Below are 24,356 nucleotides of genomic sequence, written 5' to 3' on the forward strand. Positions count from 1 at the left end.
AAATTATTTAGAGTAATTTTTACTTTCCTACCAACTTAATTTTTTAAATTATGTATTGAGGTAAAACACAGCTCAGCATAGAGTTGCCAGCATCTGAAAATTCTAGGAGAGCATTTAAAAAATTCTTCATCTAGGACAAAGTCCAGGGGGAGGGGGTGGGCTCTTACGTCACTCGGGGGACCATCTAGAGAAGATGATGTAGAAAGAAGAGTTGATTGTTTTTGAAAGACACTCAGAAGAAACAAATTAAGTGGAGAAATATGTATGTATTTGGGGCACGTAATTTTAGGTTATAATTGTAGTATTTATGTAAATTAATCTAGCAAAATTAGGAACCGTAGGAAAGAAAAAATAAGAGAGAGGAGAGGAGCTGTCACCAGTCCTGTCATCATTGAAAACAGTATTACTGTTTGTCCCATATCTATCCAGCCTCCTGTCGTATTCATTCGGCAGTGATTGAGGTCAGTGAAAACGCAGACGAGATTAGTCTGGAAGGTAGGCAGGCGGAGTGAGGAAGAACTCTGACACTGAGCTGGAGGGCCTGAGTTGGAAATTCCAGCTCTGCCATTAACTGTCTGTGGGACCATTGCAAGTTATTTCCCTCCTGCGTGTCTCTTTATCTGTAAAATGGGATGATGGTGCAGTCTATCTCTTAGTGCTCTTGTGAAGCTTAAGGAATTAAAATATTAAACTCATTGAAGACTATGTTACTAATACTACTGATGACTGTTATCTAGGTAATACAGACACATGGTAAGTGCCTAATAAGTATAAGTCTCGCTATCATGGTTGCAGAGAAGCAGACATTTAAACAAGCAGTTGCAGTAAAGTTAAATGAGTTTTATGAGTAAGTTCAGTGTTCTCTGATAGTGCATATTGAGGTGACCTAATTCTTGATAATTATTTAAGCAAAATTAATTTGGCTCTTAGGATGGTTGGCTTTGTTTTATGTTACACTTTAATAGTTTCTCAAATCAAATCTTACTCCTTTTATAGCTTGTATTCCTGAAAATTTGTTTATTACTCTGATGTGATAAATGTTTAAAGGTTCCAAGATACTAAGTAAAAATGTTGCCCTGATCATTCTGGTAATATCATAAGTGTCACAATTCTTTCCCTGATGCTTTGCATTATGTACCACGTTGCCAAAAAGGTAACAGAATCCTCTCTTAGCAATAGCATATGGCTAATCAAAATAAAATCGATCTTCCAGACTTTTACAAGAAACTTTGGTTAGCTTTGAGTTTAATTAAAGAGTGCATTACTTGATACCTATTAAAAACAGGAAATTGTGAGCTGCAACTGTTTTTCATTCATAATGGGAGACAGTGTCTTCAACTATAAGTAAGAAGAGGCTAAAGTAAGTTTTCAAGGATAAAACTTTAAGCGGACCTGTATAAGAGCTCAAATAGATTAAACTTAAGTGCCGACAGTTGTGCATTTGTCAAAGCATCTTACATTTCTTAACTGTAATACTAGATTAGTTAAGGAACTCAGTTTGTCTTATAATGCATCAAGATATATTCTTGGCTTTGTGTTTCTTGGGTAATGCTGATGGGAAATGAATTTCCAAGTTTTTGTTTATTAATATGATTTTACTTGTTTTACAATGTGGAGAATTGTTTTATTTAAGCTAAATAGTTATGAAAAATGTCTCTAGTGATAAGAAATCCCTTTGTTTCTTAGAAATTTGAATTGGAGGGAAAAGTTGACAGTTTGAAAAAAAATAATAATGATAAGTAGAAGGAATCGTGTACTTGGTGAGGTGGTCCTGGAGTGCTGGCCCACGGGCCCACACGGCACCAGCTTGTCCGCTCCTGGCAATTATTACACACCAAGCTGTTGGAATGTGGCTGCCAGTTTATCACTTTGCTTTAATCACAGTTTATGTTTTTAGCAGGAATATAAACTATAAGTAAAGCTTGAAGTATTAAAGCTCTGTTTTAGAAATTAAAGATTTTATAAAGCTAATGTTTATTTGGGGGGAAAAACAAAGGTTTAGTTTTTATTATGTGCGTCCTATTGATGAAGATCTCTTTTCCATTTGACTTCATGTTATAAACAGTAGACCACAGTAATAGATGTAATGGGTGGTAGTAATATAGTAATAGTAATAGATGAATTATCTAGTAATTAGCAATAGTAATATATGAATTATGCACACATTTGTCATTTGTAGGTTTATATAAACATAAGTTTTGTTTAGAATGTTCAATGGATCAGCTTCTAGTTACAATGATGAAAATATTTAAATATCTCAGATTGTTTACCAGCAGGTGAACTTACATTCATTTGCTTTTCTTCCAGATTCATGAAAAGTTACACTACTATGAAAAGCAGAATCCTGTGCCCATCCTCCACGGCGCGGCAGCCTTGGCCGATGACGTAAGTGTGCCTTTCTGAGCTCACGGGGACACGGCTCCCGCAGGCCTGGCTGCCGCAGAGCTCATCCTAGCACAGACAGATGCCTGGGATCCTATGAGTGAAAACCAGAAGTTGCAAATCCTTCCAAAAGTCCTGTCATCGCTGAGCTTACGCTGCTATTATGCTGATTTCCATTCACTTTCCTGTCCTACAAATTTTGCGTGTAGATACCATCTTGTTCTGCCCTGGTGACTACGTAATAGAAATTTTAGGCTGCGCCTCTATAGGGAGAGAGAAGCTGTCAGCTATTAGTGTTCTGAGAAAGTCAAGAAGGAATGCTTTGGGGAAATAAAGACAAATGAGATAGCTCTATTGCTGACAGTACTAAAAAATGACAGATAGTAGTAGAGGAATGAGGCATATGAAATACATAAAAAGACAGGATTGTTTTTAAAATGGATTATAAAGCATAGTAATGATTTATGGATATTAGACCTTTCCAAATTACCTTCATAACCAAAAAATAAATTTTAGAAGCACTTGGCATTGATGGAGTAGTTAATTTCCTGTAGCTATAATTTTATTTTAAATCTGGAGGAGGGAACTAACTTGCTGTTTCTTACTGTTAACTTTTGGACTCGGATGAATTGAGAGCACACCTGGATAAACTATAAAGGACACTAAGCTAGACGAGAAATATGTTTAGCGTGAAGGCTGATTTCAGTGATATCCTGTAGCGTATTTGATGATTTTCAATTTTTTATTTTGTTATGATAAAAGAAACTGTAATTCAGTTTAGTACAATATCAGGGCCATAAGTATAATAAAAATAATGTTTTATTTATAAAACATGTTTTTTTAACAAAATTTTTATTTTATAAAACTTTTATTTATTATAAAAATAACATCTATAATAAAAAATTGACCATCTTCAGAGGTTGACTTTATTTGATATATTTCATATATATTTTTTATTCTAATTTAGAAAATAAAAGCATATGTAATAATTCTCCAAGCTCTGTCCTGTTTAGTCCCTAAACATTATCTACAGAGATTACAAATGACAGAATGTTTCAATATACATGTTTGATGAGGAAGCCTGCCTCTGCATTATTACAGAACAAAACATTTGAAATGAAGATGAATAAAGGTGTAGATATAATTCTACTAGTAAGCTGTAGTCACCACTTGAGAAAGTCTTAAAAACAAGTTTTAAAACATTTGCTGTTGAGCGTTTGGGAAAATATTTATAATTGAAGCCCAGTCATGTTATGGCAATATTGCTTTTTTTAAAAATTAGAGACTGTTATGTCAATATGATAAAAACATAGCATTTTGTAATTCATCAGAACAATGTATTTAGATGTTAAAAAATATTGTTACATATTAAGTGACTAAAGAATGCAAAAAGCCTCTTGTGTCTTTAAAGTTAAAAATTTTGTAAAAATGTTGCCTTGAAAGAGTAAAAGCATTTTTTGAAATGTAATCAATGAATATATCAATTTTATCTGATTTTATTTTGCTGTGTGTAATTTATGCTATCTTTCTTTTAGAGAAAAGTCCTTTTCCAGAGATGAGAACAATTATTTTTAGCTTGGTAGAAAGATTAGGTGCAAATGGAAATTTTATGCAATGTTTTAAGAAGGGTTTTTGAATGAAAGTATATGTACATATTTTGAATTTTGTACTGCACGTTTCATAATTCTAATCTTTTTTCTATTTGAGTCTAGCTTTTCTTCTTATGAAAATTATGTGATGCTTCCTGTAGCCTAAAATTGAATAGAAATTTGCTAGGAAGATCTCTTAATGAAGAACAAGGGGCAGGTTCAAAGTTTCAACCTTTTCTTTAGCTAGAACCAACAAGAGGAGATTCTTATCATTGTAGTCAAGTACAGTCAGCACTTTTGGTACCAGAGTAGCTGTCAACCTGTTGTAAGTCATTGTTTGATTAACCTGGTTTATATTTGACAGAAGTCTTAGTCTGTGTAGGCAAACATAATAAAAGTTTCAGCCCATTTGCTCTATTAGAGGCATTCTACTTCTTTTTTAACCCAGCTCCTAACAGCAAGCTACTGTGGGTTTTTGGAAACCCTGTGGATTTCACCACCTCATTCAGAAGCTCTTTTTTTTCTTTCTTTTTTTTTCCCTTTAAACAGTGTCAAAGCTTGATCCAGTCCTTTTTACAAGTGGTCCTTTGTCTGCATGCAAAAGACCGTTCCATAGATGAAGTGCTGGGATTTGCCCTCGTTGCAATAAATCAGAAGGTGATCTGGCTGATAGGATTCCTTGCATGGTGCTCAGCCGAGAGCCTGGGCTGGGATCTGGGCTACTGAGGGCCTCAAAAGAAGAGCAATGATTGATAGTCTGTTATCTTTCATGCTGAGTTGTCCATAATCCCTGGAAAGTAGCAAGATCGATTCTCAGTCCTCACGCAGTGCTCTTCCTAACGTTCTCTCTGTCAATGTGATCTCCCTGCAGCTGGCTGAAGAGCTTCAGAACAAGCCGTTAAACAGTGAGATCAGAGAGCTGTTGAAACTACTGTCAAAACCCAATGTGAAGGTGAGGACCTGTCACTTCTGTAATAAACATCTTCAACTAGGGGCACTTTCTGAGACTTCAGATGGATTTTGTTTTGACCATCAGTTTTCAAGGAAATGTATTTTCAAAGAGTGCACAGTATTTTAATAGCCTAAATCCCATTCAGGAAAAAGAATTGCCAGTAATGTTGTGACAACTACAAAATACTTTAATTGGGAAGCTCAGAAGTTAAGTTGGCAGATATAATGTAGCTTCAAGGTCATTTTCTGTTTAAATGAAGAGTACAAGGTGCAAACCTATTAGTGATTTTGTTTAGGTTCATTTTACTTGGCTAATTAATGGTATTCCAACATATTCGTCAACTCTGTCTCTTTTTCTATAGGATTATTTTAGCATCTCCCTTCCTCCTTTACATGTCCTCTCCCTCTCCCAATTCATGTTTTAATATATCCTACCATTTTACAGAGTAGAGCAGTTTTTCGGTGTAAAATACCAATAAAATATGGGTAGACAGATTTCAATTCTCTCCGCCATTTTCCTCCCAAGTTTATCACTTATTTTTCCTCCAAAGGTGATTAAACAGAAGGCATTTTGAAATTTTCCTGTGAATTCTGAAGTCATTACTGCACTAAATCCTAGAACCTATACATTTTGGACTTGACAGTATTACAATTATATGTAAAATATTGTTCCATGAGGCAAAATTACATATGGATTATGTAATTATGTGATTAAAATGGTAAATTATGGTGATTTCTGTTGAGCATATATAGACTGTTGAATGAATATTTCTGCCTAGACGCAAAAACTGGTTTCCACCTTCCTTGAAAAATCTCCTTTGGAACTGTGCTCTGTGTGATGTTCAAAGAAGAAAGATAGTGTTAAATAAAAGATGCAGTGAAAACATACATGGACTGTAATTTCTAATCCCTATAAGTAAATATAAGTACATAAAATATATTGCTGTGAAGAGTAAATGAACTATGATTAGTAATATGAGAGTAATTAACTTGTAGTGGTATAGAGGAGATTGATTAAATTTTACTTTTAAAAGAATAGGATCAGATTAAAGCAGAGTAGTTGCCTGACATTAAAGACAAAGTGTGTGGATGGATAAGAGAGCGGGAAGGAGATTCATAGCCGGAGAAGGCTCTGAAAATTTCTTTGTTTGTTCTTAGGCTGTGCATGAGGAGCTAGTATTAACCAGGGCAAGGGGAGGTTAGCTGTGAGAAGCTTGTTGAACTCCTTTTTGAGAGTGTTATCTTGGTTTGCGTATTAGAAATTGAAGGGGGAATGTTTCTGACCAAAAAGAACCCCACAGCAACATGATTTTGGTATTCTATTCAAGGGTGTTTGAAATGGAATAGCTAATAATAAAGAGGTGGTATTGGATGGAAACTAGTATTTGGCTCTAGAGGGAGGTATAATTTTAGATGGTATAATACTGGACCGTTGGAGAAAACTTTATAATTGAATACTTAAACTTTATTATGGCAAAAATAATAGATGAATAATTTTATTTTTCATATTTATATAGCAGCATGACTAAAGAATGGGTGAGAAGTCAGCATGAAAGACATATGTTCAGGAAATAATGTGTAGGAAGTGGGTAAGATTCCAGACACTTGATGTTGCAGTTGGCAATGACAATTTCTAGTTAGCCAGTCTTGGGAAGAAAATATCTTTCTTTCCTTTTTGATCTAACATTTAACATTAGTTTCCGTGAAATTATTTGTATTAATCACCGTCACTTTGAATCTCACTTTTTATGGGTAATTAAGAAGTGCAGCCTCAAATAAGTTTTAGACTATTTCAGAATATGATTAACCATTCCTTTTTGTTCTGGGAATAAACTAAAATATTTGCTTTTTTTTTTTTTAAACATAAGCAATATGCAGTAGAATATGATGTGTATACATGAAATTAGTTGAAATGATAGTTAAAATGTGAAAAAATGTAATTTGGGGGTGTTAATTTGAATATTGTCTTTAATTTTTAGTGGATAAGGGAAGTAATTATTTACTTTTTAAAGATTGCTGTACCATTTTAAATATTTAGTTCATGATACTGAGAAGCTGAGGTGTACCTCCAAAGTAATATACACACTGATACATACGACCAAATGTTTAGCCGCTATGGGAAGGTAATACAGATATTCACACATCTGCCAACTCTTTTGAAATGTTTTAAAACTTTCTTTGGTAATTTGTAAATGTCACAAGAGTCAAATCTTCGTTCATTCATTCTTATATATTTATTCAATGCCTACTCTGTGCCAGGACCCATAAATATAACTTGTAGAAAATATTTGAGATTAATGAAGATGACAGGAGAAATACTGGGTAAAAAAGGGAACACAGAGAAATAATGTGGAACACTTAGGAGTGGTGCTAAAGCTAAACTTGGGCAGGACGGGGGGGAGGTTGAAGAAAACTTCCCAGAGGAAATGGCATAGAAGTTGAGACCTGAAGGTTGAGTTTGAGGTAACCAGAAGCGGGCAGAGAGGGGAAGGATGAGTCAGCAGTAGGATGTGAAAAATAAATGTTTTAGGTATGGTGAATAGGATGTGATGTCCCATAAAGAAAATAATTTGTCAAGTGTGAGGATGTAAAATGAGTTCCATGTGACTGATCAGGACCTTGTGAAAGAGGGAGGGCAAAGAGTTTAGAGCCAGACAGTAGAGCCTTTGAGTAGGGGGCAGGGCGTAATTTTGGTTTGCCCAGGTTAGTCTGGTTTATGCCAGGAATTCCAGTCTTATTATTAATAGCCTCCCTTTCAATTTCAGTTGTGTCCTTATTTAGATGATGAATTATATGGCCACCCCAATTGTGAGCACGTTAAAAAGTTTGAATTTCATCCTAAGAGCAGTGGAAAGCCATTGACATTATTAGGTTAGGCATGTGATACAATCACTCTGTATGTAGTATACAGAACAGTTCCGTGGGATGGAGGGCTGGTGGCAGGGTGGGAGGAATGGATACTGAATGGAAGATGGCCAGTTGGGCATCTGTAGAAATAATTCAGGTGAAACATTATTGTGGCTCTAGTGAGGGATGAGGGGGATTGACGGGAGGAAGTAGGGGACAGGCGGGGCTGGATGTGACTTTAGTACATGGTGTTGGGACAACTGGTTAAACATTTGGGGAAAACTCAGAAAGACCCCTACTAGAGTGAATTCCAAATACATTCAAGATTTACCTGTAAAAAAATTGAACCATTATCATGGAATAGATAAGAAGCATTTACAACTTCAGAGATAGATGGACAGAGAGACACACACAGGAAAAGTAAAAAAAAAAAAAAAAAACAAAATTCATAAATGAGGTTGGAAGGAATAGTTTATTTGTATAAATGACTTATGATATTTGTCTTTAGTAAGTGTAATAGTTTATTACTTTTTTATTTTTACATTTTACAAAGTAACTTGATAAAGACTTTTAAAAATAAGGTTTTTTTTGATGACTTAATTGTGTCTTTGATTCAAACCATAGAGAAGTAGAAGCCCCATCCTCATTGCTTTATTAGTGAAGATGAGCATTGTTTTGTATGCTTAATGACTTTATTTCTTCTGTGAATCATGTGTTCATACACCTCCAAGGATGACTACTCTGAATTGACCTCATTACCTTTCATTCCTTTTTCTATATAGAAATACCACCTATACATTTTGCCATTATAAATAGCATAATAGAATGCACTGCTTACTGTTTTGTTTTGTTTTGTGGACATGTTGATATTTTGTGCACTTCTCTTTGGATCACCATAATCATCTACTTAACTTGTCTCTTACTAGTGCACATTTCTGTTGTTTCTGCTTTTCTGCTATTTAAACAACACTGTAATGCCCATCTCTTGTATATTACAGACTTTTATCATGTCAATAAATTGTCGGGTTAAAGTGTTTGTACTTTTAAAATTTTGATAGTGATTGCCAGCTTGTCCTTGGCAATAACCTAGACAGGCTCTCTTAATGTGCAGTGCCTTCTGCAGTGGTGCATGAGGAGGCCCTTTTTCCCTATGCCTTTGGAATTAAATATGCAGTTAGTTGCATAAGCCCTTTTCAATTAATGTCCTTTTTTACCTTTGCTAGTTGATCACCACCAGAATATATGGCAACACTTTTCCTGTAAAACCTGTTGCCTTCAAGTCTTGAATAGTTGGGAAGCGACTTGTCGTTCTGTAACAGTAGTCTCACCTGAGAACTGTCAAAGATTTAAAGATTACACTCAATCTTTAAGTCTTTAAGTTGATTGGTCAGCGTATGCAAAAAAATAAACAATTCTTATTACTCAGTAATGTCTACAAAATCCAGTCTTATTGTCCACATCGTCAAGTCCAGGAAGAATAACCAAGTATAAAAGAAACAACAGGTGTGAGAAAAGAGAAATGGTAGTAAGTAGCAAAAGCCCTCAATAGATGTTATAGAATGTGAAACCTTGCTGCAGTGGTGGAGTGGTCAAGAGCAATATTGCAGGTGGCATTTAGGGGCACTGATGGCGGGATGTTGACCTCCACAGAGACTTCGTTTCTAGGGGAGGCAAAGGGAGTCATTAATAAATAAGAACCACTCCTAGGCATCAAATTGCCACAGTAAAGACAAACCAACCGCTGTGAGTCATCGTTCTGGGGCTCATTTTTGATAAAACAGTGAAGTGACATCATCTGCAGAACATGGTATTATAATTTAGGAAGTCAGGGAAAATTTGGTAGATTTTTAAAAGGCAATAAAATGAAACGATTTGTTGTAATTTTTCAGCTTTCCAAAACATCCACTTACCAGAAATTACTCACTGCCTGAGCATGCAGAATGGATGAGACTTCATTAAAGCATGCTAAAAGGAAAAGTTAAGCTTCCTTCTGGAGGAATAAATCAGTGTTACTCATCCTCATGAGTTAGACACTTAATTCTGTGGACCTGACAGATACTTAGAACATAGAATTGACTCCAGGGGGTCCAAGGAAGAGAGAGCTTGTGAGCCTGATGAGTTACAAGGCTTAGTGTTCAATTTCCTGCAGATTCTTCAGAACAACAGGTAAATCCATCAGTTGTGATTGGTAGTTACGGCATATGGAAACACAATTTTCATTTAGATAGTGCCTTTTGAAAGGAAAATCTGTATATTGAAGAAAATGGAATACAAGGATACTTTTAGTTGTCTAAAATTAAAATGTTGCTAACCAAAAATATTTAAAGCAAAACTATTAAAAATGATGAACTTGTTATCTGTAAATCTTAAAAGTATATTTTGGAATCCAGACATGGAAATGAATGCAAACCTAAGGAGGAAAAATACATAGCCAGAGTTCTTACTGATCGCTTTATTTTTAAAAATGTTCATTAGCAACCTCCACTATTCTTACTATGTGCAAGATAGTTCCCATAGATACCCAGCTGGTGGACGTTTCTGGTATTCTTCATTCCTCTGTATAGATCCGTATTCCCATCTGCTGTCACTCTTCCTGTCAGAGACTTCTTATAACATTCGTGTATTGCAGGTTTGCTAAGTGATTAATCCTTCAGCTTTTCTACATCTTTAAAAAGTTTTCAATATCTCTTCATGTCTAAAAGATAATTTTGCTGGGTATATAATTTTCAGTTGACAGTATTTTTGAGTATTTTAAAGACGTTGCTCCTTTGTCTTGTGGCTTACATTGTTCCTGAAAATACGTTGCCATTTTTATCTTTTTTCTTTTATATATAATGTACTCTTTTTCTCTGGATAATTTTAAGATTTTCTCTTTCTCACTGGTTTTAAGCAATTTGGTATTAACTTTATTTTTCTTGTGCTTGGATACATTGAGCTTCTTGAACATACGGGCTTATTTTTTTCATCAAATTTGGAATATTTTCAGCCATATTTCTTCAAATATTTTTTTAGCCCCCCTCCTTTTTGAGATCCCAATTATGTGTATATGTTGGGCCATTGAAGTTGTCCCATAGCTTAGTAATGTTCTGTTCAAAATTTTTCACTGTATATTTTCATTTTGAATAGTTTATATTGCTTTGTTTACAAGTTCACTTTTTCTTCTGTAGTGTCTAATCTGTGTTAATCTAATTCAGTGCCCCTTTTTTTCATTTCTTACATTGTACTTTTTATCTCTACAAGTTTGATTTGAATCTTTTTTATATATTCCAAGTCTCATATTCAGTCTTTCCTCTAGCTTTTGGAACGTTTGGAATACAGTTATAATAATAACTGTTTTAATTTCCCTGTCTGTGATAGATCTGTATAATTTCAGGCTTTTGTTTTATATAATTCTATCATTTGTATACTTTCAGCATTTCTATTGCTTTATATTTCTCTTCATTATGAGTAGTATTTTCAGCTTTCTTGCACACCTGGGAATTTTTGATTGACTGCCAGTCATTGTGAATTTTACTTTCTTTGATCCTGGATAATTTTGTATTTTTATAGATATTCTTGAGCTTTTTTTTTGTTTCACAATTAAGTAATTTGGAAACATTTTGATCCTTCAGAGGCTTGCTTTTAGGCCTTGTTAGCTGAGACCTTAGCAGCGTTTAATCTTGGGCTAATTTTTTCCCACGATTGAGACAGTGCCCCTCTGTTAACTCTCCTCGGTGCCCTGTGAATTCTGAGATTTTCCCCTCTAACTGGTGGGAACAGGAACTATTGTTCCTGTCCTGGGCAAGCTTTGGGGATTATTCCCTATAATGCAGGGTTTCTCAACCTTGGAACTACTGGCGTTTTGGGGCTGGATAATTATTTGTTGGGGGAGGGGACTGTCCTGTATGCTGCCCGACGTTTAGGAGTGCCCTGGCCTCTATGCACCAGGTGACAGTAGCATCCCCCAAATTGTGACGAACCAACAGGGAGTGAAATCACCCTCAGTTCCAAACCGCTGCTCTAACCCTTTTTGATAGTGTTTTCATGTGCATGCCTTGGCTGAGTTCTTGGCTGTGGGCTCCGGGGGGACCTCCTACAGATCTTCAGAGCTAGTGTCTGTACAGCTTTCTCCTCTCCCATACTCTTCCCTGAGAACTTTAACCCCTTGACCTCCCTGGACTCACAGCTCTGTTTCTCAATGCAGGGAGACCACTGGATTCTGCCTGAGTTCCTTCTCCCCCTGACACAGCCAGGAAGCTCTCCCTAGGCAGTGAGCTGGGCAATCATAGGGCTCACTATTGGTCACTGTACTTTGTTGTCTGATGTCCGCTGTTTTGAAAACCATTGTTTCATTATCCTTTTTTTTTTTTTCCTGAGTTTTCTCCAGTGGGTCCCTGATAATGTCATTTTGGCCCTCTTCCTCATTCTTGAATGATACTTTTGCTAGATACACAATTCTGGCCTGGCTGTTATTTTTTTCTAAGTACTTTCAAGGTATTTTAAGCTATCTGCTAGTTTCCGTTGTTGCTGCTGATCAATCAGCTCTCAATCAATTTTTTTTTCCTATCTGATGATCTGTCTTTTTCTCTCTGATATTTTTAAGATCTTCTCTTTGCCTTTGGAATTCTGCTATTTCACTATGATGTATGTAAGCACAGGTTTCTTTTTATTTTTCTTGCTCCCTGAATGATATATTGGGCTTCCTGAATCTTCAGACTCTGTCTCTCATAAATCCTCAAAAATTTTCAGCCATTATCTCTTCAGACATTTCATCATCTTGATGTTCTTCATTCTTTCCCTTTGAAATTCTTGTCAGATACAAAAGGCACCAACCATAAAGGAAAAAACATTAATTGGGCTCATTAAAATGAGAGTCCTTTGTTGATCAGAAACATTAATAAGAAACTGAAAGGGCAGTTTACCAAACGGGCAAATATATTTGTAACATTTGTAACCAACAAAGGCTTGGATCTAGTATATGATAAAGAATTCTTATAATTCAATAAGAAAAAGATAGCATAGAAAAATGTGTGAGAATCTTAAACAGGCATCTCACAAAAGGTATATACATGCCCAATAAACATAAGCAAAGGTTTTCAATATCATTAGCTGTAGGAAAAATGAAATTTCAACCGCAAGAAGATAACGCTACACGCTCAGTATGGCCAAATTTAAATTCATAATGTAAAATGCTAGGGACCTTGTGATGCAACTAGAACTCACATAAGCTTTTATTGGAAGTATAATTGGGACAACCACTTTGAAAAACTGCTTGTCTTTATCTGCTAATGTTGAGTATGCTTATAACTCATGACCCAGACGTTCCGTTCTTAAATATACTTAACTCAAATTGTATGTGTGTATATATATACGCATACATTTATATATATGAAATATTTATAGTAGCATTATTTATTTCAGCCAAGACCTGAAAACAACCCAGATGTCCCTCAAAGGCATAATGGATAAAGAAACTGAAATATTCATATGTTGGGATGCTACATAGCAATGAAAAATGAGTGACTGCTGCTACCAGTAACAGCCTGGATGAATCTCACTAACTTAATATCAGGGGAAACAATGAATATGCACTTATCATCCTATTATGCAGTATTTAAATAGAGGCAAAACTACCACCCTTGGGAATGGAGGGCATGGTGATCATCCTAGGAAGGAGCATAAGTGGGAGTTTCTGGGATTCAGTTAATGTTGTATTTCTTGTTTGGGGGAATGTTAACATGGCATATTCATTTTTGAAAACTCATACTATATGCTTATGAATTGTGTCCTTTACTGTATGTATGTTATATATATGTTTATATGTAAAAAAGCTTAATTAAAAAATAGACACCAGGGGCCAGCCCCATAGCCAGGTGGTTAAGTTCATGTGCTCCACTTCGGTGGCCCAGGGTTTCACTGGTTTGGATCCTGGGCACAGACCTAACAACGCTCATCAGGCCATGCTGAGGCAGTGTCACACATAGCAGAGCCAGAAGAACCTACCACTAAGATATACAACTATGTGCTGGGGAGCTTTGGAGAAAAGAAGAACAAAAAGATTGGCAATAGATGTTAGCTCAGGTGCCAACCTTTAAAAAAAAAAAAAGACACCATTTCTTTGCCATCTCAGAGCTTTATTTCAGTAGATAGCAGATATTAAACTTATGCACATGAAAATGTGTATATGGATATAATTTGTGAACATGTATGAAGTCAAAGAAGGAGGTGCTATGAGATCAAGTAACCGAGGGATCTACTTTTATCCTAGAGGTTTTGGCCAGGCCTCTATGAGAAAGAGTTCTTTGAGTTGAGTGAGGAGGAGAATGTTGTAAGATAACGTTGGAGAGGAACGCAACGCTAGGACATACTCAAGAGTTTGATCTTCATTCCCAGATCAGTGCGTACCTTTAGAAGTGTTGTTATTAACAGGCTAGTTATATGATTTGATCTAATTTTTAAAATAATCACTCTGGCTACACTGTGAATCATGGATTTGAAAATGAGCCAAAGGTGAATACAGTTGGACCATTTAGAAGCTATTGCAATGCTCCGGGTAAAAAAAATGATGGCATCACTGATCCAGACCAGGGGTCTGTCAACTTTTTATGGAAAAAGTGTCTGTTGCTTCTACTCAGTTCTCTGTTGTAGCTTGACAACAGCCATAGACAATACATAAATGAATGAGCATGGCTGTGTTCCAGTAAGACTTCATTTACAAAAACAGGTGGCATGGTTTACCAACCTCCGACCTAGACTGGAGAGAAGATAACAAATGTTAGCAAGTGTTTTGGAAGTAGATTTAACAGGACATGGATTGGATTGGGAGCGTAGGTGAGTGGAGAGATTTCGAGGATGATTTCTAGGCTTCTGGCTGGAGTAATTTATGGGTCATGCTGTTGCTGATTAGGGAATAAGTTAGTTAAAAGTCTGCTCACCTAAAATAGTGAGGACCGACATGTCAAGGTTCCAGTGTTTTTCTCATCTTTGGTCTCTAATGACAATATAACAATGTTTCGTGGAGTTTAACCACTGTAACAGTCATGACTATAAATAATTTTATTTTATTCTTTTATACACTTATTGGTCACCTATTACACAGAAAATGAAAAAGTGAGAAAAGAATGAAAGTTAGTCAGTTGTATTGATCAGTTCTTTTTGCGTTTTCTGCTAACAGTAGGAAAGCAAACATAGTTTTTTCAGAGTCCTCATAGCTCATTGACAGTGTCTATAGCCTCATTTTGTCCCTCCTTTCAAAAGTCACATCCTCCCACCACCCCCAACTGCCACCCTTCTAAGGATGAGCCAGAGAGTCTGCAGGTTAGAGCGCATTTCATGCTGATTCTCGTCATCCATTCATGGCCCTGGGTGGAGGTGGCCGCTGAGTGGAGCTGCCTTCTGCCATTCTACATGCTCCCTGCTTGTAAAAGGCTCCTTTTTAAGTAGGAGCCTTGTTACCATGGTTATGTCCAAATTAAAACCGCAATTTGAGTTTTTTAAATAAAAGTGTATATAGTGTTAGGGGCTTTATTTTTTGATTAATTTTTGTTTGTTTGTTTGTTTTACCAACCCTTGACTTCACAGGCTTTGCTCTCTGTGCACGATACTGTGGCTCAGAAGAATTATGATCCTGTATTGCCTCCTATGCCTGATGACATTGACGATGAGGAAGACTCCGTAAAAATCATCCGTCTGGTCAAAAATAGAGAACCACTGGTGAGTTTTGGTCTGCACTTTGTGCTCAGATCTGAGTAGATATCATGATAAAGCCAAATCTGATGGGGACATACCATTTATTCCTCTTTTTAACATATACTTCCTCTGTGTTCTCAAACTTTAAAATAAGTGGAACATTCGTGTTTGAAGACTACGATTTAGAAAAATGAAGCCAAATAAAATGACAGGCATTCTATTGGTTATAAATAGCAGTAATTTTTAAAATGTGTCTTGTTGCCATTTATAAAAGAAAGCGTAACATGCACTAGTCACAGCTTATTTGACATTAAATGGTGCAACTAAAAATAATTGCTTATGGCTTTTCTAGAAAGCTGATTTGAAAGTAATGAGGAGAACTTATGCAATTGGCTGATATGTCAAAATATAAAATATCACCATTTATTTTAGCACCAGTATTTACACAATGTTGAATTATGTCAAGGTGTCTATGGTAGGCAGAATAACGCCCCTCACAACCAATGATATCATGTCCTAATCTTCTTAACCTGTGAATATGTTACCTTACATGGAAATAGGGACTTTTCAGGATTAGTTAAGGATCTGGAGATGGGGAGATTATTCTATATTATCTGGTGGGCCCCGTATAATCATAAGGTTCTTATTAAAGCGAAAGAAGTAGGCAAGAGGGTCAGAGTCACATAGGGAGATGTGATTATGGAAGCCAAGGTTGGAGTGATGTGGCTATAAGCCAAGGAACGCCAGAAGCTTCTAGATAATGGAAAAGTCAAGGACTGGATTCTCTTCTAGATCCTCCACAAGGAATGCAGTCCTGCCGACACACTTAATTTCATTTTGGCCTTCCTGCCTCCAGAACTGTGGGATAATACATTTGTGTTGTTTTGAGCCACAAAATTTGTGGTCATTTGTTATGACAGCAATAGGAAAAGAATACAAAGTGTATCCATATTTGTATGGAACTACATTCAAAAGAAAAATAGATTTCATAATCTGGCAGTTAATTTTAAATGTGTTGTGCCCTATTTATTCTAATTAAGACATTTTTGTGTTCTTAAAGCAAATAGCACTTGATAATACAGTAGTTGCTGGACACGATGTTACGTACTTAATGTATGTCATATTTAATTCTCATAATTGGTATAATTTTTCTCTTTTTACAGACTAGGAACCTCATATTCATAGAGGTGAAGCATCTTGCCCAAAGTGTCACAGCTAATGAGTGTAGAACCAGCATCCACAGTTGGCTCTTTAGCTTCAAATACCAGTTTTTTCTTCTGCACCATATTCTGTCTTTGTATTTTTCCATTTTTGTTGGTTTTTATCTTCTTGTTTCGTTTAAGGGCAACTTTGGTATATTGATAAATGCATTGGACACTCTTATGCAGAAAAATATACAGATAAGTTTGCATATTACGTCAGGGGGTTTATTGAGCCCCTTGAAGCTCATCCATGGACATCCTAGGACTTCCTGTATTCCTGGTTACGATGGTTTAATTTAGATTATAAATTCATGATTTTCGTCCGTGGTTGTAAGTCTATACTTGTAACCTAAATAGCTCTTAATTTTTATTATGGAGGTCATAGACTTAGTAAGAGTAGGTAGTAGTCATGGTGGATGTAGAAAGAGCTGTCCCAGGGGCCTGTCACCATAAAGTGACTCATTTTTGGTGGATTCTGGGCATCTGTCAGCAAGAAAGACGTTTTTGTTTTGATGAATTCAGCCTCTTAGGGAGATAATTGAAAGACTGTCTTGAGGAGGTCAGTAATTCATCACTAATTTCTTCGATCAGTTACGGTTTCCCCAGGAGCAATAGTGTTTGGTGTGTTGGTTTGGTAAGCTCCCATTGAAACAGTCCTCAGCAGCATTTGACTCCCATGCCTCCTGATCAAATAAGATCTTCAACCCATTTATCAAAGAAATTAGGCAGATTCTGCATCAGGATTTCTTAAAAGTTTTAACTCGACCTACTGTAAATTAGTTTAAATTTAAAAAGAAATTGAATGAAGTATATAAAGTAACCTAAAGTTGTATTTATCATAGTTTGTTACTAAGTATATTATTTAGCTAATAAGCATATAACAACTGAAATAACTAGAGCTAACTTTGAGGTGATAACTCTTCATCTATTTGCCCTCTTTTGTTATAGTTTATATAATATGGTATATTTAAAATGAGCATCTGAACTAGGATAATGACAAGAGCTACATATGTTAGATTTGATAGGACCCGGCAAATCTTTGGATATAAAGGGCAAGAGAAGAGAGGAAGTCAAAAATACCATGGGTGGTTTTATTTAGGTGACTAGAAGTACTCTCCATTCATTCAGCAAGAATGGAAGGAAATGCATGGGATAAAAATGACGAATTTCCTTATGGTTATACTGAACCTGTGGGGCTATGCAGGTGCTAGGCGGAGGTTAAAAATTCAGGAAGGGGAACCAGGTAAATTTCTTTAAAAATTGGTTGAATTGCTAAGTTGTTTAAAAGAGGGATATTTGTCTTAAGCATGAGGATGTTTTCCAGGCTTGTAATATTTGTTTATCCAAGGGCTATCATATGCATATCTCAGAATTGTTCAGTTGCTTATTACTGTATCATGGGGTAATTTGGCAACTTAATAGCATTTTCTTCGCCACTTCCCCCTAAATTTGGAGTGTTTAAAAATTTTAATCCCATTTTATTTTATCCATAATTCCCCCATTCTGTTTATTTGCCCATTTTTACATGAGCTTTTAAATTTTTTCTCTCTGATTCTCAGTTATTTAAAAGTAAATTAGTAAAAGCTTTTTTCCCAAAACATATGCAGGTAACTTTTTTAAACTCTAGGTTTAGTTTCCTATATGTAAGGCAATTTAAAGTAATTTTGAGTACTTTATTTTGAAACATTATTTTAATCAGTAATGCTTTGTCTTCTTCCTAGTGAGCCACAATTTGATCTATGTTTTCTGTTCAGGGAGCTGTATTTTAAAAAATAAATAAAAACTTCATATAGAAAAGAGAGCTTCTACTTGGGATGAAGAAATTCCCAAAATAATTTGTTGGGATTCCTAAAAAAGTATTAAGAGGGGCTGGCTAGTGGCATAGTGGTTGGGTTGTGTGCTCCACTTCAGCAGCCCGGGGTTCGGATCCCAGGCACAGACGTACACACTGTTCATCAAGCCATGCTGTGGTGGCGTCCCAAATACAGAATAGAGGAGGATTGGTACAGATCTTAGCTCAGGGACAATCTTCCTCACAGAAGAAAAAAAAGTATTAAGATTTTAAATGTTGTTTTAACATTGGAATATGAAATCAAGTGAGGAGAATTACTTGTCTTGAACTTTTTGTCATCCAAATGTATAATTAGTGTCTTTAGTTTGACAATTATTGTAAAGTTTTGTTGTTAATGCCATCGAGTGGGTTCTGACTCCTAGTGACCCTGTGTACAGCAGAGCAGGACCCTGCCCTGTCTTTCTGCGCCATCCTCTTACCTTCTGGCGCTCTATCAGACATGCTCTGCTGCTCTGCACAGGGTTTTCATGGCCAGTTCTTTCAGAAGGGGGTGGCCAAGTGCTTCTTCCTAATCTGTGTAGTCTGGAAGCTCCGCTGAAACCTGTCCACCATGGGTGACCCTGCTGGTATTTGAAATACTGGTGGTGGGGCTTTCAGAATCACAGCAACACGCAGCCACCACCGTACGACAACTGATGGACAGGTGGTGTGGTTCCCTGACTGGGACACGAACCTGGGCCAAGGCAGTGAGAAGGCTGGATCTTAACCACTAGACCACCAGGGCTGGCTATTGCAAAGGTAAAGTAGGATTACTGGGTGAACAAATTAAACATTTAAAAAATACACTACCTAGAAAAAGTAGAAAATATTTATTTCCAAGGAAATTATCATTTTACGTTTGTCAAATGTCATTTGTCAGTTTGGGCAAGTTATTGAAGGCACAAAACTGCCAAAGGGAAAAAAAACAGAAGCAAAAACCAAGAGAAGATCAAGAGTCAGAGGCCTCTTGAGTAGAATGAGTCCGGGTACTAAGAATCTAGCAAGTCAGTGGTCAGAAGATGTTTGGCAAATGATTCAAGAGGAAAGGACATAAGATTTAGTAACCAGGCGGTAGGTTTTCAGTGCTAAGAATGTAATTTTGTTTATTAGACCTAGGTATAATGTGAAATGAATACCAAGCTTGCATTAGATGACCTCAGTGGGAGTTGTTATGGTGTCACTCACTTGCTCTATATCCTTAAAGCAGCAAGTCATTTAACATCTCAGCCTCAGGTTCCTTATCAGAAAATCGGGAGATCTGCTTCTTTGAGAGTGTTTTGAATATCAACTGAGATGGAATGTATTTGAAATGCTTTATAAGTTCTTAGGCATTATGCGAGCATTATATAAATGTTCCGTAGAATGATAAGGTGAAGCTGGATGACAGCTGTTTAAGGAGAGAATGGTTTCCTGGGAGAAGAGGCAGTGAACACAGATCATGAAGGTATTTGGCAATGGAAAGGAAAAAGGGGATAGTTGGAGCAGGGGGACGGATAAAAGAATTGAGAGGAGGAGAGAAAACCAGTGGTGAGGATGCGAGGAGCAGAGCTGTCCTTCCTCCCCTCTGAGTTTGGAGCAATTTATATCTGTTTTGTCCAGGAGATTAATTTTTAGATAAGCTTAAGAAAATTAGCAAGTGGATTATGATCCTAAATTTTCAGTGTTTCTCACGTGAGTTGTCGTCTTGCTTCTTTGAGAACTGTGGCTCTCAAAGTTTGGTATTACAAGAATTACCTGAGGTGCTTACTGAAAATGCAGACTTCTGGGTCTCAACCCCAAAGGGTCTCCATCAGTGTTTTGGGTGGGACCTAGGAATCTAGATTTTTAAGAAATGTCTCAGATTCCCTCAATGAAAATGTTTGGTAGACCATACTTTGAAAACACTTGTTGCAAAGGCTAAGCCTGAAATCAACTGTGCTACCTGCTTAAGAAGGTCTTACAATAGTCTTGTAGGAGATACAGTTTTTATTGAAGGAGACATGATACCCCAATCTTAGCAGTCCTTTTTTATAAACCATTTTACAGAAGTAACAAGAAAAATCTAACCAGAATTTTGATTTCTCAGTCTAACCTGAAGTTCTCTATACTCTTTTCTTTGTCAAAGTCACATAGAATAAATTCAAAACAATTATATAGGAAAATATGGAAGTATTAGAACATTAGATTCAATTTTAATTCATTTTGCATTTGCAGACTATGCCATAGGACGGTCAACTTTTGTATAATATCACGTGTAATGTGCTCTATTGAGTTTTGATCTTATTTTCATGCAGGTACATTGCACTAGAAATACACCAAGGAACTGTGATAAATGAGGTTGGGAAAGCAATATGGAAATAGAAATCCTTAAGAATGAAGGAATCAAAAAGAAGATTGATTCTCAGGTCCAAAGTTTACCCTGCAAGGATAGGTAGACTCAGAGATAGCAAGCATATTCTGTTTCAGGGTACTTATCTATAACAGAATAACCCTTAAGTGTTGGAGTGCTATTCTTTATCTACACATTCTGAAAATGATTTCATCCAGCGTATGGCTTTAAAAATCATCTATGTGCCCGTGACTCCCAGGGCTATTTCTCTTCCAGATCTTTCTTCTGATCTTTAAGTTTGTATGTACATCTGTCTACTTGATGTGTCCGTTTGGATGCCTAATAGACGTCTCAGTCTTCACATATCTGAAAGAAAACTAATCTTTGTCCCCAAATCTGTTACACCCATTGGATTCCCCCTCTCAGTTGATGACAATCCCATCTTTCCAGTGCTCAGCCAAAAACCATAGAGTTAATCTTGGATACTTCTCTCTCTTTCACATCCCATTTCCAATCCTTTGGGAAACCCTTTTGGCTCTGCCAGTAACATATCCAGAGCACTTTTTATCTCCTCCTGCCCATCAGATCCAAGCCCTCATCCTCTTTCCCCTAGATTATTATAACAGCCTCCTATTTGTTTCTTTGCTCTAGCCCCTGCACTCTTTTAACACAGTAGATGGAGTGATCCATTTAGATTATGTCATTCCTGCTGTTCAGGTTCTCCCTATTTCTTTCAGAATAAAATCCAGAGTCTTCACAATGGCCTACAAAGCTCTACATGCTCTGCCTCCCTGTTACTATCTGACCTCACCTCCCACTGCTTTTCACCGTTTACTCCAGCCATACTGGCTTCTTTGGTCTTCCTTGATCCCTCCATTCACAGCCCCACCTCAGCACCTTTACGCCAGCTGTTTCTTCTATTCTTTCTCTTTGACTAACTCCTTCATCTCCTTCCAGTCATTCTTTACACATATGTCGTCTTCTCAGTGAGGCCTGTCTGTGTCTTCACGTTGTCTTCCCTCACGTTGTCTACCTGTCCTGGCACTCTTGATCTTTCTTACCCCGGTGTACTGCCTCCCATCCCCATAGTGTTTACTGCCTTCTAACATACTATCTAATATATCTAATTATTTCATCTTTTGTCTGTCTTCCCTCTTAGAATGTAAGCTCCATGAGGGGGCAGAAATGTTTGGGTTTTTTCCACCAATGTATTATAGGCCCTTCGAACAGAACCAGGCCCATAGTAGGTTCTCAATGAACATTTGTCAACTTCATCGAATCACAGAATAAGTCAAAGGGACTAACATTAAACACAATAAACTGGATGGTCCTGTTCTGAAAAACAGTACAATCCATAATGGAGAAAGGGATTTGTTCCAGTTACTTAATTTTGTGTTATAAACTATCCCCAAATGTTGTGGCTAAAACAATAATATATTATTATCTCTCACAGTTTTGGAGGCTGATAGGCTCTGTTGGCTTAGTCCCTCACATGTCCAGTTAGATGGTGGCTGAGGCTGGTGTCATTTGAGGTCTCCTTCATTCCCATGACTAATGCCTGGGCGGGGTGGCTGATGAAGCATCTCTTTTTCCAAGTGGCATCTCCACTTGGCTAGCTTGGGCTTTCTTCTAGTGTGGCAGCAGTCATGATTTCTTACACGGTGGCTAACTTCCCATAGAGCAGGTGTTTCAAGAGGCCCAGGTGGCAGCTACAAGACTTCCCATGGCCTTAAATGCCTGAGAACCATTTTTACCACTTGATATGGGAATCTGGCATGCACATCCAAAGAGGGAAGGAATTGATGATCTCCATCATGGAGACAGGTTACCACAAGGATAATGAACTTAGAAACTTACGGGTAAAAGGTTATGGAAAGATACAGGATAAGCAGTATTAAATGATAATTAAGATTAAGAATAGCAATTCTGATCTGTTTTCCTTAGACAAGTCCTGACTTTACTGCACACTAGTTGTCTGATCTTAGACAAATTATAACCATTTGGGATCCAATTTCTTATCTATAAAATAGATAAGTAATCTTAAATTAGATTACTAGACCCTTCTGCCATTAGGCATACTTTGGTGGGAAAATTTGAGACACATTTTCAAGGAAAATGAAAGTTGATCTAATCACATGAATTAGTTTGTTAAGAATATTCATTTCCACTCATCTTGACTACAAGTTAACTGTTTAAATAAAAGCAAAAAATACCAGTAATTGGTGAATCTAAGGTTTTTATGACTATGGAGATATGCTCATTCAAGTCTTTGGCCTTGAAAGCATGCATAGGTGATGAAAAATTCTACAAAATCATCCTATCAATTATTTAACTTTTTTACTATTATTCGATATGTATCTGATAGCTATCATATATAAAATATACTTATTACAAATGGATTCCTAATTTTGTTTACCTATCTATTTTTTAATGATATAAATGTGTTTATTAACAAACATGAGAAAAATTCCACTTTCTTCTTTGGAGTGGAGTCTGCCACCACCGAATGTGCATCATTCTAGCCATGTGTCGCAATGCAGGGATGGCTTGTCTCTATCAATGCCAATCTTGGAAAGAAAGTCATGAAAAGGCGTTCAAAGTAACCATTTGTGCCTGATGTTCTTACAAAGCAGCATTCATTTAATTTACTTCTGAACATCCATAAATGAAGAATTTCTGAATTCTTTTTGAAATTGTTTCCTAAATTTATGCCAAAATGTTAGTTCTATTTGTACTAGGTACAATCCTAGTACATAAAAACCTTGGAATGACAGATCTTTCTTCCATTAGTTTATCTGTGCCTTGGATAAGAAATATAAGTAATTTTTTGAAGTTCTCATTTTTTTTCTTTCTGATTACCACTGAATTCCTTTACTGGAATAGTGTACTAGAAGGATCACTGAATTAAAGCCAGATGACCTGAGTTCTAGTTTTGTAATTTATATAATCTTTTTCTGTTAAGCTCCTCTATGTAGTCTGCCTTCTTTTGAGGTATTATCAGGATAAAATGAAATGAGGAAATGCTCTAAAAGGGTAAAAACAAATAGTATTCAAATACAAGGTATTATAATGGATAGAAGATATTTGTACTTTCCATAGTTTTGAAGAGGTTAAAGATTTCAAAAACCTTTAAATTGTGCTGCAAACCTTAGATGATATGTATGTTAGAAAATTCTGTACCTAGTATTGAGTATTTATAAGACAAAGGGCATGATGTCTTTTCCTCCTGCCTCATTCCTTTAATTGTTTGTAGTTGTTGTTTTCACTTTTTCCAGATGAATGTCCTTATTTCTGCCTTCCTGTTGCTACCGCTACAGGCATTTACCCACAAATACTTTTCTTTTTCTTAAAAGGGAGCTACCATTAAGAAGGATGAGCAGACAGGGGCCATCGTTGTGGCTAGAATCATGAGAGGAGGAGCTGCCGACAGAAGTGGTATGAGTTTAATTGTTAAGTGGATATAGACAAGTCATGTTGCTTTTTATGTGTCACATTTCCAATATGCAGTTAAGAGTATAGCAGTCTTTTGATATAATACAGCAAAACATGTAATAAGATTTTTTTTTCGGTTTTGAAAT

General features: G+C 36.4%; 1 protein-coding gene across 5 annotated transcripts in view; it reads left to right on the forward strand.

The window, feature by feature from the left end:
• Nucleotides 1–24,356, forward strand: part of MPP7 (MAGUK p55 scaffold protein 7) — a 242,341-nt gene that overhangs the window by 150,278 nt on the left and 67,707 nt on the right. For all 5 annotated transcript variants that reach the window (XM_070600843.1, XM_070600839.1, XM_070600842.1 and 2 more), the window contains 4 exons: nt 2,308–2,385; nt 4,843–4,923; nt 15,330–15,461; nt 24,132–24,213. In XM_070600843.1, coding sequence (XP_070456944.1) covers nt 2,308–2,385; nt 4,843–4,923; nt 15,330–15,461; nt 24,132–24,213 — 373 coding nt within the window. The remainder of the gene's footprint in view (nt 1–2,307; nt 2,386–4,842; nt 4,924–15,329; nt 15,462–24,131; nt 24,214–24,356) is intronic.

This window comes from Equus przewalskii, chromosome 30 (genome assembly GCF_037783145.1).
Source record: "Equus przewalskii isolate Varuska chromosome 30, EquPr2, whole genome shotgun sequence".
Classification (NCBI taxonomy): Eukaryota; Metazoa; Chordata; class Mammalia; order Perissodactyla; family Equidae; genus Equus; species Equus przewalskii.